This window comes from Perca fluviatilis, chromosome 7 (genome assembly GCF_010015445.1).
Source record: "Perca fluviatilis chromosome 7, GENO_Pfluv_1.0, whole genome shotgun sequence".
NCBI lineage: Eukaryota > Metazoa > Chordata > Actinopteri > Perciformes > Percidae > Perca > Perca fluviatilis.
In genome coordinates, this window is record NC_053118.1 from 16,972,081 (window position 1) to 16,992,502 (window position 20,422).

The window sequence follows — 20,422 nt, forward strand, 5'->3', positions numbered from 1 at the left end:
TGAAGCACTTGAACGCTTTCTAGTTTATCACGTTCAACTTTGAATGTGCAGGATCACGCCTGCTGCTTATTATATTCTGTGTGTATTTGTGCTCTCAAAACTGGAGCTGTGTTTGTTGCATGCATTATGGTGACAAGGATTTCAGCTACTGTATCATGGCCCAGTGTTACCTCGCTGTTATTTTTTTTTGTTCTGGCTAATCAGTAACCACATTTGGTTATTAACGGGTTCCAAACAGAAAGTGACAGTTAGACAGATAAAGACCTTCAGAGAGATGGAAAATAAGAGACAACTACTTTGCCTTGATGTCCTTTAATTAGGACTTTGACTGCAAAACCACGTAAACATAGAATAGAGGTGATTATGGCTTTTTCACACTGTACAGTACGTGTCTTAACACCTTTTAAAGCACAGGTGTCATCAGTGTGTGTGTGTGTAAACACAGTCAAGAGAGACAGGAACCTGGTGGGAGAGAGAGGAACATTGCATGCAACAAAAGGTTGACGTGGGACATATATCTGAGACCACAGAGCCAATTTAGATAGTTCAGACTATAAACATTACCTGAGTTAAATATGTATGGATACAATCACGGACATTGAAGCTGACTAACTACTATAAAGAAATCATTACTCTCAGTACTAAACAGGTGATCAGTATGTCATAGTAAGTAAGTTGTTCTATTGTTTTCACAGGTTGAGTTACAAATACAATGGAAGTCTATGAGAATTCCTGTGATGTAGTGGAAAGCTATTCACCGCCTTTATGAAAATTGACATGATGATGTAATATTTTCATAAAGTCTGATCACACATTTAGCAAATTATGACATGTTGCTTTTACAACATTTTATGTAAATAATGTGAATCTGACATACTCTGTATCAGGACTGTTTCAACCCCTAAAAAGTATCTGTACTCCAAATCGGTCCACACATTTTGCATTTAAATTATTGTATTCAGTTACTTTTGAACTTATGAATAAACTATACACTAATGTACACCTGGGACACCATCCTACCACCTGCTGGGTGTAAATGCACATACTCTTTCTCCCAAGGCTTCCTCTATCTGATCCTCCTGAGGAACAGTCAGCTCTAGTGTGACCATCTGTTTTGATGACCAACAGCAGTGCGCTGGCCTAAACAGGGTATCTGCAATGGCTTCTGGAAATGTGAGCCTGCACCCTGTAGGTCAACTCTCAGCTGGCAGTCTTGTGCTTTCGACAGAGTCTAAAGTACACTTTGGGGGCCGGCTGTGGCGCCATGAAAAGCATTGGGCTGACCTGCAAAGACTTTAGAATCCCCTTACCACAGCTACAAGGAAATGTCAAGGAAGTGTTCAGGCCTTATTTTTATTAACCAAACATTGCTGATGGTGCCTTTTTTTTTTTTTTTAAAAAACCTCTTTTTCCCCCTCTCCCCCCGAGTGTTTTTTTTTTTTTTTTTTTTGGACTGAAGTCCGAACAAAGAATAGAGATAATTTATTACCTTGTTTTCTCATATCAAAACTTTCAGAGTAACAACTCTTTAATCATGACATCCATGATAGCAAGGCTAAATGATAGGACAATGGCACTTTAAGGCCTGCCATACATATTCTTCTTATCATGTCAAAATGTGTCCATGTGTAGGTATTTATGAAAGTGAATCTTTTAATTTCAAAATGACATATTGTGAAATTGCTTATGGCAGAACCAGTGCTGCTGCCAAAGTTCGAGAGGTTTGCTGGAGAGTGCATACATAAATAGATCCAACACTACGAACATACAGTACACACCCCATTGATTTGCACATTGTGCATTTGTTTGTTAATTCTTCCACATATGTTGAGTAAAGTTCTGTTGAACTGTTGTTTAACTAGATTCTTCTTGGAAAGCTATTCTTGGCTTTACGTCATGTTTGGTGCTATTTAAACCTCCTACTGCCTTTATAGAAGCGCTCTAATCTGGCTCAGTAGCTTCTTGTCTCACTCTGTTGCATTTGTGTGTGATGAATACAAACATAGCTTCCAGTAAAAACAAAACAAACATCTGGCCTACAGTGATATAACCACTGTATATAACTGACCTGTTGGTCAGTCATCTTATTTAACAATGTTATGGGTAACTACAGTGGTAGGAAAAGTATTTTATATATATATGTATATATATATATATATATATATATATATATATATATATATATATATATATATATATATATATATATATACAGCACTTTATATTTTATGTATTATTTAAGTGAAAACTTGCTTTGATAATAAATATATATATATATAATATATACAGCACTTTATATTTTATATATTATTTAAGTGAAAACTTGCTTTGATAATAAATCTGATATTGATCTCTGAAAAGTCTTCATGAGCTCAGAAAAACAGCTGTTTTCATCTTTATGACGATGCATTTATCAGGTGATCCAAGAGGCTTTTAAATAGTTTATTTAGCTTAAGAAGAGAGTTAAATCCTTCAGTTTTTTAGAAAAAAAAAACAAATTGTATTTTTGTTTATTGTATATAAAATGATGATGACAAATGGTAATCTGAAAAATAACCTAAAGCTGTCAGATAATGTAATAAAAATGGCCGATAATCAGTCAGGGGCGGGTGGGTGCATAGAATACAGCATAGAAAATCTTCTTAGAAATATAGGAAATATTGGATAGGATAGAACACAATGTAATTCTGCTAAAAAAACATTCTTTACTAATTTCACCTGTTTTCATTTTAAAAAATGGATATCCAAATACAATTCACATTTTCTATAAGCTCAGTCTGCCACTTTTTACTTTTTACAGGGGGGCCGGGTGCCACACCGTGCCCCCCTTCTAACCCCACCCCTGCCACTGGGCAACTACAACTGCTGCTACTACTGCTACAATATGGCTTTTTAAGTTATTACAGCTGGTAATTCTTTGTTATTGCCCATATTTATACTGCTCTGAAATTAGGTTATTTTTTTATAAAACCACCTCCTGACTACTGACGTTTATATAAGTTTGTTTCTGTGTCATTCTCTCCTAATGAATGACTGAAATAGGAACACAGGCAAGCTTACCATTTACACTCATTTACCATGTTGATATATACAATTACATAGTACATTCTCTCCCCTTGACTAGTTTGTAATTCTGTCCCTCAGGCACACTAGTCATGCAGCAGTGTGAAATACTTTGTAATCCCCAGAGCAACTAAAAAGAAACTGGATATGAAAAGGAAGCATGGTTTTTCCCAACAGTTTTATTACAGTATCGTACAGTATACTGTAAGATGACATTTCCTGTTTCACACACAACAAGTATTTTAATGGTGTCTAAATAGCACACAATCACACAATGTTTAACTTTAACCCTAATGTTTAGGGTTTGTGACGTCGTAGCAGGTGCATCGCCGCTGGAAAACCGAGCCCCTGATTGGCCAGGAGTGGATGGTGGAGAAGCAGCAGTATGCTGTGTGGGATCAAGTGATATTTCAGGGGCTTCCTGTTTTGGGCCATGCTAATATTTTGAAGCAACTGCAGTACACTTGCTTGCAGTTTTGGAAGGATCTTTGATTTGTTGCAAAGTTGTTTCATCTATATAATGCGATACAGGATCATATCACAAAATGCAATATAAAACAGTGCAAAGAGATATATGACAACTTGTATTAACAATTCATTGCAGTGGTTCACAACCTATGGGCCAGAAGGTTGCAAAATAAAGGGTCGCAAGCAGATTTAAAAAAAAAATAAAAAATTGTCCCACCCAAATTTACATTTATGCATGTCAAACATTTCTTAAATCTGCTTTCAAATCAGCTTTTTTACTTTATTAACATAGTTTTACTTTTCAGGCATCTAAAACAATAATCAACCTCTGAGGGGATTTAATGGATCTTTATTTTACTTGTCACATTCAAAAACAGTTTCAGGTCTTATAAGTAACTCTGTACCTAAATCTCTTTTTCGAGCCAGATCATGACCTTACCACAACAGTCTGTACCCTTAGCTAATCATGCTATTCAAGGAATAGTGGAAATGGCCTGTGTGTCTTTGCACATAAACACACACATACCCTCAGAAACATGCTTACAGGAGAATGCACATAGGCTACATACTAACACACACACACACACACACACACACACACACACACACACACACACACACACACACAACAACAAACACACACATAAGCGCACCGTCAAGCATGTGGCAAGCAGCAGCAGCTGCTGTGTGTATAATTAGAGTGTTTTGAAAGCTGAGAGTTGGACAGCAGGACCTTCACCTGCAGACTTAGAAGAATTACCATGACAACCAGCTGTCAACATGACAATACAACTGCAACTGTGCCCGCTACAGTATATATGCATATGTAAGCCAGGTGACCTAAATATCATGAAGAAATAAAGTAAAGAAAGTGTGGGATACATGGCCTCATGCATCCTGTTGATACATAAGCAATAAACAAGAATCGTTCTCAGCCACAACACAGAGTGTCCATAACACATGTGCAGCAGGTCATATAGAAGGTTGCATATCAATACCCGTAAGTCAAGGATCACTTCACCATATGCTGAGATTTCTGGCTTTCCAAACTTACTTTCCATCTCACTGTCCATCCCTTCTGTTTTGGAACAGACACCCATATGGGATTTCAAAACAAACAAAAAAAGCTCCAAGTGACTTCCTTAAATATAAAAAAATATATTGAATATATTTAATTCCAGATTATATTTTAAAATTCAAGCTATGTGGAAGTACAAACGCCAAGTACAAAGTTATTTTAATATTAGGCAACAGTCATTTCAGAAACATTTGTCAGGTGAAAAGCATTGCATTGAAATTCTGAGCTTTAGCACGCTGCATCCAGAAAGTCAACATCTCCATCTGGTGGAATCAATACAAAGGTGCAGACTGTGCTGCTACAAGTTTGGGTGACCGTGGAATCTGACACAAATATGTCTTTCTTACAAAGGTCTGTTGATTGATTGTCAATAGCCAATAAAACAGTAGCTTTTAAGGGAAAGGGATTTTCTTTTTCTGAACACTCACCTGTGTCACAACACATTCATCTGCCCAAAAAAAGAGGATGTATTCTAAATTGATTCTATGGATAATTAAAGTTAAAAGTGTAGACAACAATACAATAAAAAATACAATCCACAATATACCTTCATAGTAGAAAAAGTAAGTCGAGAAATAATAGAAATAGAAAATAAATAAATAAATAGGAAAAGAAAATAATTATTAATTAATTGATAGATTAATTTGTTAATAATTATTTGTTTAAAGATAGCTACTTAGAGATTACTGTAGTGGGTTTCACACAAAATGTAGAGATACAAAGGGATGCCACACTGTAAAATCTACTGTCTGTTCCCCAGGAACTAGATCCATACAGGACATAATGTCTCTGACCCAGTGGGAGTGGGAGGGAGGAGCAGAATCCTTCCACTTACTAGTACATTTGTAAAAGCCTACACGTTGAGTTTTGCTTTCAGCAAATCCAAGTTTGGGTCAATGTCAAAAATAGTAGTCAAAGGATTTGGCTCACTTTGGTTGTAAAGGGTTTCTGAAATAATTTAAAAGACTGATGTCCAAAACTTAACTAAAAGAAGACATGGCCAGTAGGCCTACATGTGAAGGAGTAAAGCAGCTGTCCATTTATCACATGTACTGTAGGGTCCTGTAAAGTAAAACAAAAAGTAAAATAGTAAAAGTAAAGTAACTTCTTCGATTAGTTGCAGCTTCAAATGGCTAATTTAAAGCGGTGAGGTTTGTAAAATGTACTTTCAGTACTAATTTGACTATAAATGCTGCACTACTTTGCTTGATAACAGCAGAGGTTTTGGCGTGATATCTGATGTAGGCTTAAGTATTCTAAGTGATGACACCTGGTCACAGGGCCAGTTCTAGCCCCTTGGTTGCCCTAGGCGAGATTGAGTTTTGCACCCCCCATTTTGAGCATTAAATACTTCATTTCCTGCATTCTGGTGAATATGTATTGCTGAATATGCACTTATTTTTCTTTACCTTTTTCTGAATCAATTTATGCTGGAAATATTTTTATCTAAAGGGAAACATAGATTACAATCCAAATATAAAAACATAATGGAATATATTGCAGTAATGCTCTCAGGCATTCTGTATTGCTTTCATCTATTTATTCTCCTTTGGATCTATGTTTCTAATTATATCTGAGTCAGCACTCATGTAGCCTAGGCAACATTTACTCTTCCCACTTTTGCTTCTTTTGTTGAGGAAGTAACCTCCTTAAATGTGCATATGACATTTATTCACCTGAATGATTCATGAATTCATTTTAATGAGTTAATAAACCCCTGGACTGTAATATTTTAGATGTGTTTGAGCAAGATTTCTGCTCATGTTCAAAACTTTGTGCACATTCAAAATATATCTCATCTGTTTTCGCTGAGGTTTGGAGCAGTCGTGATATTTTGAGAAAAATTAAGTGATAATACAATAGGCTATTACTAGAATAAAGGGTTACACTTTAATTTTCTACATAAGACTGACATGACACTGTCATGAATGTGTCATAAAACATTATAAACAAGTCATAAACATTTATGACATAACTCTTTTTTAGTAAGTGTCATTCGGTTTTGTCATGACACGTTATGGTTATGTTATGGTTAGGGTTTGGGTCAGGGTTCATGTGTCATGACTGTGTCATGACAGTGTCATGTGAGTGTCATGTATTCATGACAGTGTCATGTCACTCTTATGTAGAAAACTTAAAGTAAAGTGTTACAGAATAAAGTCCCTATATTTCAGAACATAATCCACCTACACCATAGTCTGCTGTGCATTACGTGATTGCTCTGTTGATACGGTAGATCTCAGACCTCCTGACAGACACAGAGCCCCGTTTGGGACGCTGGTCTCTGAATGAGACAGTTTAGGGAAGTGGCTGTAGGCTACGCTGCTCTACATCGGAGATGGAAACACAAAACTACGCAGAAATAGGGACACATCTGCCGCAGCATGCCCACAGCAGAGCGCGTCCATTATAAACCTGAAGCTGCACAGACCAGGGAAGGCGCGCTGCAGCAGCTCTGTGTCTGTGCCGCTGCTCGTCTCTATTTTTACAGAGAGAGTGGACACTAAGCGACGCACAGCTCTGCTTCAGAGCTCCGTGTGTTTGAGTCTGTCCCATAGACTGGAAACGTCGCGTAATGAAAGGTTGACAAGTAAACGTGTGGCTGAGGGGGCCCCTTAGGATGATCATGTTTAATAAAAACGTTTTATTTCGCTCGTCGTTCTAATTCTATTATTAATGGGAAGTAGACCTAAGGGCGACACGGCGCCCCCAACACATTTGACGCCCCAGGGGTGTCAAACTCATTTTCACTAAGGGCCACACTGGAAAAAAAGATTCACATCAAAGGCCAGACATGTACATTTATTGACATGCTTTTATTTAATCTAACAAGATCAAACATCTGTATTATTACATGTCTCTTATAGTCTTCTCACTTACAGCTTGGTCGACATAAAGCCCCAAAAAATTTAACTTAGCCATCAAAGAAAAAAGCGACACAAAAATATCGGAAAAAAAACGTCAAAAAATGCAACAAAAACATCTGAAAAAGTGGCAAAAATGCTGAAAAAAGCGCCAAAAGTGTTGGCAAAAGTGACAAAAACTTCAGATAAAGCAACAAAAACTAGTTGGGCCAAAATGTATTATGAACCTAAATTAATATGCGGGCCGGATCAAAATGTAAGAGAGGCCGGATTTGGCCCGCGGGCCTTGAGTTTGACACATGTGCCCTAGGCAATCGCCTAGGTCGCCTATAGTAATCGCCGGCCCTGCACTGTTCAATAAAACATGTAGTTTTTTATGCCTACATTTTGATCGGGCAGTAATGCAGTGACAATAGGTTTGTTTCACCTATAAGACATTTTGACATGTCACAGCAGGAAACTCACAGGTTTAATGATGGCTGAATTCCATTTAGCTGCTACAGTTTTAGGGTTCTGGCATTGTTCGTGCTGTCACACTGTCACAGCTTATAGGGACACGTGAATAGAACACAACCATCGTTAGTGTTATTAGTAACACCTGTGCTTTTCCTACAATGACAAGCCAAAATGTTGGCCATAAAGAAAGCCTGTGACTTTATTTTTTCTTGAAGAAATTGTTTTTCAATATATATATGGACACCATTCAAAAATTCCAACACAGGATCACATGACCTAGCCATAACATTTTTCAAGTACTACAATCTCATTTTCATTTTTATCACTTTATTCTTTTTTTTAAACTAGTGTACTGCCTGAACAAACTGATCAGGAAGGCTGGCTCCGTTATTGGCTGCAAACAGGAGACATTTGAAGCTGTGGTGGAGAGGAGGTCACTGAACAAACTGTTATCTATCATGGATAACCCCGACCACCCTCTCCACCCCACACTGGTCCAACAGAGGAGCACCTTCTCTAAGAGGCTCCGACAGCTTCGATGTCGCACGGACCGCTACAGGAAATCATTCCTGCCACAGGATCAAACTATTTAACACTTCTTCACTGAGTGACAGATAAGACTCATAGACATCACAACTGCACTAATTGCAACTTGCACAATAGGTTTGTTTACCTACATCTTTATTAATACTATTTAAACAGTTGTACAGTTTTTATTCCCAACTTATAGATATTTTAAACTATTTGTTCTTATATTCTATCCTATTATTATTTAATGTATATTGCATTCTTTTACTTCATGTATATTCTGTATGTGTGATGTGTGTCTGATATTTAGTCTGATATTTAGGCCCTCTCTAGAACCAGTATTTGGTTTGTCTGTTCTGGGCTACTGTAGAAAATAAAAACATAGTTATGATTATTATATTCCATTTCTGCCAATAGATCCCCTAAATCCTACACACTTTTGCAGCCATGTTGTATCAATTAATCATTTAGCAGTAACCCTCTTAATGTTGAAAATTCTTCAATAGCACTTTACTCTGTTGACAATTGAACAAGGCCAATGTCTGTGGTTGAGTGTGTTTCTTATGGTTTTATCTGTTGCACAAGACTTTGTGTCCTGTTTGATCAAATGCCAGTGTGTCTTCAATTAAACAGCAGGTGTGACCTTAATTGAACTGGCAGAAATTCTACCTGCAGACAGACTCAATACACATTTAGAGCTATAGGATATAAACTGTTGTCATATTAGATAGTTATTACCAACAGAGTGCTTTCATTTTAATGGTGACACTAGTCACTCAAAACCTCAAACACACTATTATGCAAAAAAAAAAAAAAAAAAAAGGCAGGTTAAAGTTGTTGACATGGTCAAATCTGACACATCAATCAGTTGAAATGATCACAACATATGCCCCAAAATATGGGACTAATGCGGTCACTGGTGAAATAGGCTAGCAAAAAGAAACGATAAAAAAGACACGCACATCTCAGTGGCTAATAGGATGGGTGCTGTATCAAAGACATTTCATTTAATCAAAAAGATCCACACACCAAGTAGCTCCCGTTAGAATAATTTTAATGCTGTGTAATGTTTCCAGCACTAGGTTCTTCCTTTTTCACACTTCTTTGAAATAGGCTAGCATGCCAAAGCTTAGTCAGGGTTAGTATGATGTTAAAATGGCTTCCGGCTGACGTGAGGCTGAGTAAGACCCATCTGCTGCTCTCTGCTTATCAGCCACCACTAAATGGATTAAACCTGTTGCACACACAGTTCTCATCTAGCTGTGTTTACGTGTGTTCAAGCAAGTTGTGGCCTTATGGCCTTAAGAAGGTGCACACGGCGCAGTCTGCTGTGTTTCCGCTCAGTCATATCACATGTCTTAATATATCATAGGGAATCTAGGGAATATCCAGTATGTGACAATAATTGTTGTATATGAAGTGTCTGCTGCACGCTGATAGTCACTGACACAATGTTAAAGACACATAACTGAGAGATAGCACTCATTCATTTACCCACCCTGATTTTCTGCAGCTAATCCCAAAACCTTTGACCTGCTGCCATCACAAGGGAAACGTCAGTTCATTTAAGAGCACTTACATCAACTTGGACAAAAAAAACAAAAAAGAAGCAGCTTTTAAACTAACTTAGCTTTAAATGTAGCAATGGCAAATGTAACTACATGGCTTAAACATTCTCACCTGTGTCTAAATGTAAATAAAACTGTCTGCATGTTTTTTACAAAGACACACTCCACATCTGACTGTGATCACAAAGTCTGTGTCTGGTGAGAATATTCAAGTTGTCGCTCATGTCAAATATCTCAGTATCATCCTTGACTCCACCTTGTCTTTCAAAAAACAAGTGAAAAAAGTAATGCAAATAACTAAATACAATCTAGCCTGTTCTCTTTTTTTAAGATTATTTTGTGGGCTTTTTCAGCTTTATTTTGATAGGACAGGTAGGTGAGAAAGGGGAGAAAGAGGGAGAGGGAAGACATGTAGGAAATCGTCACAGGTCGGAATCAAACCCTAGACCTCTGCGTCGAGGAATAAACCTCTCAGTATGTGTGTGCCTGCTCTACCCATAGAGCCAACCCGGCCACCGATCTAGCCAATTTTAGGTATATAAGGAGCTGCCTTACAAGTTCAGCAGCAAAATGATATTGTATGACAAGCTGGACGCAAGCACAAGATAGAACCCTTAAGCCTGTTCTCTCTCTCTGTATAAACAGGCCCTCAAAGTGCTAGACAGAAAACACAATACTTATCACCATTGTAAAATTCTTTACAAATATGCCATCCTTAGTTGGGAAAATCTAATCAAATACAATGACACCTGCCTAATGTTCAAGATCCTGAATGGCAACGCTCCTCCACCACTCAATACTTTTATTAAGCAAAAGAATTCTTACAATAGAACCACTAGGTCTGTTCTGAGAGGGGACTGTGTAACCCCTTACAGGTCCAGCTCCTTTAGTCAATCATGCTTTTCTGTTAGAGCCTCTAATAGGTGGAACACTACCAAATGAAACAAGAAACTGCACCACCTACCATACCTTCACACAGAGTCTCAAGACCTGGCTCTTGGGAAATCAGACTTGTTAACATTTTTAATCTCCTGGTAATTTTATATTATTGTTGTTATCACTGCTGACCTGCTGCTAACATGTTTGATGTCTTGCCCGGTGTCAAATATAGCCCGCTCTGCATTTCTTGGGCACAGTATTTATGAAAAATTAACCTGTATTTTAACTATTTTACCATCTAATTAACCTGTGCTGTATTAACGCCTCCCTCATGAGTGATGTAGCCTATTTAATCTTTTTATTACTGCTTGTTACTGCTTTGCATGGTTGAACGGTGCAAGAAGATGGCTCGGATCTGTGTTGCTTGGCTATGTTTTGATGCTTGCATGGCTTCTTATACTGAATGGGGATACTGTTGATATGTAACTGTGCTAATGTCTTGCTGCTTCCTGTAGCTCTGCATGGTGTACTGAGAAAGCTTATGTGTTGCTCTAGCTGTCTGTATGGTGTCTTGTTGACTTCTGTCTGTATAGTTTAACCTGTACCAATGTCTTGCTGTTTCCTGTTGCTCTGGTCTAAAATCATCTTGCCAAAGGACTACAGTTGAAAATTAGCCGGCTGGCTAACACTGGCACATTTACAGAAATGTTAATTAATGCGTGTTGTCCTTTACAAAATAAAGAATAAGAATAACACAAAGAAAGTAGTAGATGTGTGTTTACTCTAACCAAAACCACACTGTTTTAAAAAATCTGCAAACCTATGTCATAGAGAAAGTAATAAATCATCAAACCCCTCACATAAAAATAAAAAAACTGCTAAAAATCAAGACTTAAATATTAAACTTTCACAAAGATATGACTGGAAGGATTGCCTGCAATGAAACATAGTCTCAAACAACTAGTAAACTGCTTTGTATCTGAAAATCTTTTTATTTATTCTTCATTCTACAACTTTTGAAGTACTGCTATCCAGAGTTATTGCACTTGTTAGCAGGAGGGTCAAGGTTAACCGAACTTCAAGGAGTTGACTGTTTTGCTGTGAGGAACAGATGGCACAAAGAGATTAGACAGCTGACCTGCTCCCGGTTTGGCTGAAGTTATTGTGACTCCACTGATGCCAAAAACAACAAGGTTTACCTGTGATTTTAATGTAAGTTCCCACCAACAAAGCTGACAACAGGACACATTTAGTCAGATTTATTTCCAATAGTTTATTTATTTTTAATACATTTCAGTTGTCGCACATTGGACATAAAAATACTTTATTCAAAGCTGATTTTAAGAGAAAATCAGTTTATTAAATGTCTAGAAACAAAATTCAATTCAATTCTGTTGATCATCTGTCCTTACAGCTGAATATTTTGCTCAAAGTATCTTAAGATGCATGAAAACTTCACAGTGAAGTTGTCTTTTCACAGTGTAGATGTTAATTCCCATTTGGAAATACAGTGCTGTCTCTGTGGGAATACAGCAGCCTAAGGTCGGCTTAAAATAGTAAGGTTTAGTAAGGTAAATTAGTACAGTAGGGCTTAGACACAGCTCAGTGTCAGAGGATATATAAACCAGCTCAAACTAATAGCCTGTCAGACGCATAAAACACTGTTGCTCTGAGGTCGTCATTACTGCAGGACTGGCCTAAAAATACAAATAAGGAGAACAATATTTGCTGCAAAAGAAAAGAGGGGTTTAAGAAACAAAGATCTACGCAGGAACTCTGCATCTACTGCACATCTCCTTTAGCCTACCTCCGTTGTGGTTTACTCTGCATCAATAGCCATGGAAGTGGACGACAATGAGTGTGAATATGTATTTGAGCCCCACATCACTGTAAGTATCCCAAAGAGCTTCAGTTAAACTTGCTGCTAGATTCACTTCTACGGATGTAATCCTTGTGCTTAGTTAAATTACTTGTATTCTGCCTGGCTACATGTACAGTGCACAGTCAACTGGGTGTAATAATATGTGCATCAGTATTTTCAGCCACACACACACACACACACACACACAGTTGCATGTATTAATTATCTGAATGTGTGATTGACTCTTGTTTGTTTTAGGAGGAGCACATAGAGACTCACTATGGAAATGTCCACTGCATCATGGTAGGAACTCCGAGGGCAAACCACCCTGTCCTCCTGACATTTCATGATGTTGGACTGAACCGTAAGTTCCAACTCTCAGCCCTACAATAATGTGGCGTTTGTAATGTAATGCACACAGGTAAACTGTAATATACCTATATACAGGTGGGGGAAAAAAAATCTAACTAAATGGAAATCACTGCTGTAAAAAGGAGAAGTTGTATACATATCTTGATATCCAAATGAAGGCATATCCCAGCTATTTTATTTGTGCGTAAATACAGCTAGTTGGTTCATTATGTTATGTAAAACCTCTTAGCTTGCATGGATGCGTAAAAATATCCTTATTTATATTTGAAATCCTCTAAAACAACTGTTTATTTTACACTTTAATCCATTTGTACATTTTGAATAACACATATTTAAGTGATATTGTTTTCTTTTTTCTTGTGTTTTCTTATTTTATCTTTCATAATCCTATCACCTTTTATCCCTTCACTTAAACGGAATCTATGTAATTTTTGTCTTCTTATAGACAAGTCCTGTTTTGACACACTGTTCAACCACGAGGACATGCGGGAAATCAACAGCTATTTGCCTGTTGTCCACGTTGAAGCACCAGGACAACATGAGGGAGCCAAAACTCTGCCTTCTTCGTCAGTACACTTTTTTTTACTCTCAGTCTGAAATGTATTTTACATGTTGTGCTGTAATATTATCATTGTTTTATAAAGTAATAAGTGAGTGAATCCCACACCAGCTGATGGGTATGTTAACTTTTGACCCCTCAGATATATTTACCCTTCCATGGACCAGCTATCTGAAGCACTGCCCGCTGTCCTCAAACACTTTGGGTGAGTTAATCTGATGCTTAACAAACACTTTTCAGTTGGCCTTTCATTAAAGGTTAGAACATTTAATGTCAGTTTGGACCTTGTGATTGTGTGCTTTACAGGTTGCGTAGAGTTATTGGACTTGGAGTTGGAGCTGGAGCCTACATCCTGGCTAAGTTCGCTGTGAGTTACAATCTCTAAATCTCATTTGAACTTGAGACAGGGTGAGAGAACATAGTTTTACACCCAGTTTGCAAAAATATAAAGTTAACATCTTTTTGTTTTTTAAGATAGTTTTTTGGGCTTTTATGGCCTTTGATTGATAGGATAGTTTGAAGAAAGGAAAGGGGAGAGAGAGGTGGGAAGACATGCAGCAAAGGGCCGTGGGTCAGATTCCATCCTGGGTCTCTGCCAGGGAATCAGCTTAATTAGGGCGCACACTCCACTGGGTGAGCTAGAGGTCACCCCAAAGTATAAATCTTTAATCTTGCAAAGACATTCGTTTGGTTGTAGTTCCTCCTAGTGTACACTGGGCAAATATGTAATTCAGATCTATGCCAGAGTTACTGATCAGATCTTTCCTTTGCAAAGCTACACAGATACAATTACACAAGTCCCAGAGGGGGGATGAAACTCCTATTCGAAAGCCACGGATAAACTTAAACCTACATTGTGTCATTTTTTGAGTTGATTCTTAGCAAAACCCCCTTTGTTCTTTCACAAATATGTGCTCATTCATGGGTAATTACTTCCACCAACTTATCAAAGTATTCTCGTAAGCGTAGAATCTGCCATTCAGAATCATTCAGAATACATATGAGCGAGTCGCGCGAATGACGGCCACCATGTTGCGCCTCCAACTTTAAAATACATTAGCCAAAGAGGGACTTACCTCCGTCTTTCGCCATCTTACACTCAGTGGCACCGTGACGAATGCCAGGGGGAGATTACTCGCCAGGGAAGCGAAAAAGAGAATTAAAACAACGTGACTAGATGGGAGAAATTCTTACACAATCTAGCTTTAAGTCTTTAACAGCAGCCGTGCTATCCATAAAAAACGTTAGATGGGGAACAGCAAGATCATATCCATGGAAGAAAGTGATGAAAATGTATGGCTGCATAGAAATCAAGGATGTGATCTGTTTGTCCAAGAATAACATGACATTAAGTTGTAAACACGCTCAAAAAATATATGAGAGAACTGCTGAAAAAAATTCCAGCAAGTTTAAAAGAGTTATTGAATATGATCTCATTAACTAGTCTTCTCTATGTGTGTGTAGCTGAATCACCCAGATCTGGTGGACGGATTGGTTTTGATCAACATCAACCCCAGCGCTGAAGGATTAATTGATTCTGTTGCAAGCAAGGTGAGCAGTGTGGTGTGGGTTGATCATCCACCCTGTATGTTGAATAAGATCAACATCTATTTCAAATATTGTGTTACTTTCAATCTATACAACCGCCTGTATTGATAGATATACATTACATTTGATTGTTCCTGACACTTCAGCTGCTATGCGTTTAGTGACACCTGTATTTGTCCCATTTTTGCCGCTAGAAGAGTAGTGAGAGTATTTGTCCTTATGATTGGTTCTCCATTTGGCGATTATTTTAAACCTGCTGGAATGTAAATAAATGAAAGGCTATCTGAATCTAGCTGTATGTAATTGTGTGTACGTTTTGTGTGTGTTATAGCTCACCGAATGGACCCACACTCTCCCGGACACGGTCATCGCACATTTGTTTGGAAAGGTAAGTTATCAGGCTTACTCTACAGTGATTTGGCTTCAGTTGCCGTGACAACAAAAGTGGAAACTTCAATTATCAAATATCAACTGAGTTTTACATATAGAATACAGAATATCTCTGTCTTACTGATTTTTCAGGATGAGATCGAGAACAACCATGACCTCATAGCTACTTACCGTCACAACATCACAACAACGATGAATCAGTCCAACTTGACTCAGTTTCTCCACTCCTACAACAACCGCAACGCTCTGGAGGTGGAGAGGCCTATTCCTGGAGAAAACATCAATTTCAGGACCCTCAAGTTAGTACAACCACTGACATTTAAAGAGAGTATAGCAGCAGGGTCTTTAAAATGAATATTTATTATTTCACATATTATAATACCCTTGTTGATGGTAAGAAGTAGAAAGCATCAGACGTGTCAATCATCATTGCATCATCGCAGCAGGCTCTGTCAATCCTAACTGTGTCTTACTTTTTCTGCCTATTTCACCTGCCTGTCTATTGGTTTACAGGTGCTCCACCCTGCTGATCGTAGGAGATAATTCTCCAGCTGTGGAGGCCGTGGTCGACTGCAACTCTAAACTCAACCCCACCGAGACCACTCTGCTCAAGGTAACCAAAAGACTGACTGACTGACTTTCACTGACACAGAAATGAAGCAAACAACCAAATAATTATTTTTCAAACCTTGGACAACATATCGTCAGGGCTGAAAACCTGTGAAGAACGATGAGTGATCTGTTAAATTAAATAATAATATGAGCACAAACAGCTTTACCTTGGATGGTCTGGCAAAGCGAGACTAAACTGAACCTAACACCAGGTAAAGGTTTTACCGCAGACTGAAGCCCACACCTGACCTTTGCACTTTGCTCTTCTAGATGGCGGACTGTGGAGGACTTCCTCAGGTTGATCAGGTACGCTGTGACATTTTGATGGCTACTCCGCTGACAACAATGTAGAATCTGCACTCCTGATTGGTTGGAAATATATTCAATATTTTTAATCTTTTGTCTCCTCAGCCAGCCAAAGTGATTGAAGCCTTGAAATATTTCATCCAGGGCTTGGGATACTGTAAGTCACTATTGGGCTACTTAACCCCAAACTATCTTAATCTTAAAGGGGAACTATGCAGTTTTTTTTTACTTAATTTACCTTAACTGAACAGCTTTGGAGTTATTGGAATGGTTATATGACTTTTTTTGAGTTGAATGGAGGCCGTCTCGCTCCGCCCTAGCGCCTGTGAGCGGAAAAACCACCCTTGCAACTTTCGGCTGGTGAGCCGCCAGCCTCAGCATCAGGAAGTATCGCGTGATATCAGGTCTCGCGATGTAACGAATTGCTTCACGGCACTGCACACATACGCCCATTCAGGAACCGGCTAACAAGGTAGCGATGGAGTTTTTCACACTATCATCATGGCTGAGCCGGCAAAAAAGAAGCAGAAAGCTAGGAAAGCATTGTCGGAGGAACAGAGAAAGAGGAAGAGGCAGACTGACCGAGTGAGGAGTCTGACACAAGTAGGAACATAGGAGCTGCCGCATGTCTATTCCGAAGCTGTAGGGGGAGCTCTATAGAGAAACCAGCGAGCAAAACAGCGAGAAAACAGCGAAGAAATGGCCAAAACTGCATAGTGCCCCTTTAAATTAGAGCTATTACATCTCATAAATCAGTAGTGGAAGTATTCTCATCTCTGCATTTGCCACTCTCCGTTCAGCTATGCCAGCTACTCAATTCTTCCTGTGTTTATTTCCAACAAACCACTGTTAAACATCTCTTCCTGTATATGAGAGGATTAGCTGTTGAGAGCAGAAAATGATAAAGGCATTTATTACTTAATGTAGGTTGAATCAATATTGTACTATATCAGGTGGCAAAACCGATTAAATGAATTATAAGGCACCTTAAAGGGTGATGCAGAATATTACAAACCTCTTTCTCCTATTTCTCCAGTGTCCAGTGTCAGCATGACCAGACTTCGGTCACGGACGACCTCCAGCTCCAGCATCACGTCCATGGATGGCCCTCGGAGCCGCGCACACACCAACGAGCTGCAGCATGAACATACACACTCACGCGGCACCGAAGAGAAGCGCGGGCGCTCACACACTGACACCCCAATGGAGAGTATGTCCAAAAGTAATGTGGACCACATTGTCTCAAAGTCCAGTGAAGTGGCATGCTAGAGCGCATTCTGCACTACATCGCATGCGCTTAAATCAAATCATACCTCATTGTATCTACTCAGACAGCTTCCCACTGTCATGCCCTGTCATCTGCACTATCTCTAGCTGAAAGGTCACAGGTCATATGTGACTTTGCTCTATGTAAACTCTGTCTCCCTATTCCTTCATCAATTTAACCATCCTTTCCTGCGTCTTTCTCTTGGCATCATTCCTAGTTTCTCTATCCAACTGCTCTCCTCCTCTCTGAACTGTTACTGTATGTCATCCTTCTTTACTACATGTTTTTTTTTCCCTCACTGTCCCTATTCATGTCCTTGTCTACTTTCAAACTGAAATGTATTCTTTGAAAATCATGTGTTTATGTAATACACAAATGCATATTAATGTATAAGGAATGTCAATACAATGTAAAGACAGTATAAAAAGTGCAAAAGTGTAAAAACTGTATGCTCATAACTGTAGGAACATGTATTTATTATTCACAACTGTGACAGCTGTGTGTTATTAACTGTAGGTATGTTTTATAGACATACTTTTTAGATTCAAAAATGTTTTATATTTGGACTTGCATTGGGAATTCTGTGTAATTATTACTATAAAGACACGTTACAGTAAATTCAACTCAATTAAAACAGAGGACTTCATGTAAGTAGCTCTTGTGCTATCAGTGATTAAACTTTTTACTGTAAATAATCATCTAGCTGGCCCTCATTTATTCTAACTACAGATAAAAACAGAACAATCTGACCTGCCTAACTGCTTTTACTGTCATCAAAAGAGGCCTTATAATTGCTTTACAACTTCAAAATGTTGGCTTTAAATGACAAAAACAACCAAATAGGATTGTTAGAGTGACAACCACAACATAATTCTGACAAAATATTGCTTTCAGCTCTCTGCTGTACATAGAATCACCATTCACTACATTATTTGATTGGATTAACTGGAATAAAAATGACCATATATCTGGTTCTGCTATAGATTTTGATCCTTTTTTAAAGAAAAACTGTCCATCATGAGATAATTTCATGTGCAATGCTAAATCGGTGGTTGACTGTTTTAGGTGACAAAGAAAAAATATTTGAGATGAAAGTTGGCGAGATACAGGCATTATTTCAGACTCTTCAGTATTTCTATCCCGAGCAGTGACCCAAACATCAGTAAATGTTCCAGCACCTTTAGATGCTTTGTTTTCAAAGAAAACGGTAATCTGATTACACACAATCTTTATATGTGTCATGCCAAAGGTCTATGTCATCCATCAACATGGTCTTTTTTTGTGATTCATATCATCACATTACTGGTGGTGTGATGAGAAAAACACCTCAGACTGTTATGATGGTGGAAGATTTTCTGTGGTTCCCTTGTCATCACAATTGATGATTTGTCTGAGTACGCTCTCATCCACTTTAGATTGTATTAAATCCCAAAAAATGCTGTTCATTAACTCATTTTGCAAAGACATTGTACTTTCTGTAAACATCTGATGATACTAAAGGCTGACATGGAAACATTACATCAAACATGTTCTGCGTTAAGACAAACCATAGTGTACCACTTCAATCTGTCCACTAGATGAAGCTCTATAACCTCTTCTGTTCTCTTTCACTGTACATCACAGCAGTCATGTACAGTAGGCCTACCACTGGGTAACCTTATGTAGCCAAATAACATTCAAGGCACTGTGCTCATTCCAAACTGCTTTTATGTATTTGGCAACTAAATTCAAATCATATAGAAATCAAACGTATGTCCTGGATCTGCTCGGTTTTTAATATCACTTCCTTATGGTTCGTGTTTAGCCTCTTGTTCCTGTTGTAGTGGAAATATATGTGTGATACATAACATCAACCTACAGTACACAGTGGGGTTGATCAAGGTTGATTTGCATTTTCCTTTCTCTCCCATTGTGTTTAATTAGATCAATCTTACACTAAACATTAATATGTTTTTCCCAATAGCTGCCAAGCTGTGTGACTGCCAAAAGTGTAAATGTGGAGTATACTGCTGGCCCAGCAGACACCACGTAACTATGACCTCATGAGTTTTAATCCACCTAAGTGTCTTCCTCCTTGTGCCATAATTTGCATCACTCTTTTGTCTGAATAAAAATAATCTTTTAACTGATTGTGTTTCTGCATTTGTGTGTGTATGGATATTAGCTGCATGCATGAATGTATTATATGTGTAGGTGGGACTGTGTGTAGGCCCGTCAGTAGATGGATTGTTTTGGGATGTGACTGCAAGACAGTGGAGACACACAGACAGCATAACGGCATCTAAGTCACAATAATTTTGTTTGTTGGTGTGTGTGTGTGTGTGTGTGTGTGTATGTGTGTGTTTATTTCAAAGCTTCTTTTGTTTAGCTTACATTATAATACTATGATGAATAATGTATGACAGAAATCTCTGAAGATTTAATTTTAAACACGAGACATCAGCTCCAGCACGACTGGGGGTTCTTACATGTGTCTTGTGTTTCCTATTATTTCACTATGCTTTTGTGCGCTGGGCTGCGTCACAAATACACTAAAACCTGCAAATTTTCATCCACTTTGGCAGACATTTGTGATTTAACGTGGGTTTAATGGCTGCCCTGCC

General features: G+C 38.3%; 1 protein-coding gene across 1 annotated transcript; it reads left to right on the forward strand.

Moving 5' to 3' along the window:
* The first annotated feature begins 12,530 nt into the window (after positions 1-12,530).
* LOC120561714 (protein NDRG1-like) lies at positions 12,531-18,517 on the forward strand. The gene is made up of 12 exons (XM_039804925.1): positions 12,531-12,793; positions 13,024-13,129; positions 13,583-13,703; positions 13,839-13,901; positions 14,003-14,063; positions 15,161-15,247; positions 15,576-15,632; positions 15,767-15,933; positions 16,148-16,247; positions 16,517-16,552; positions 16,658-16,709; positions 17,589-18,517. Exons 1-12 carry the CDS (start codon positions 12,743-12,745, stop codon positions 17,819-17,821), a joined length of 1,134 nt encoding a protein of 377 aa, XP_039660859.1. The 5' UTR covers positions 12,531-12,742; the 3' UTR covers positions 17,822-18,517.
* The last annotated feature ends 1,905 nt before the right edge of the window (positions 18,518-20,422 follow it).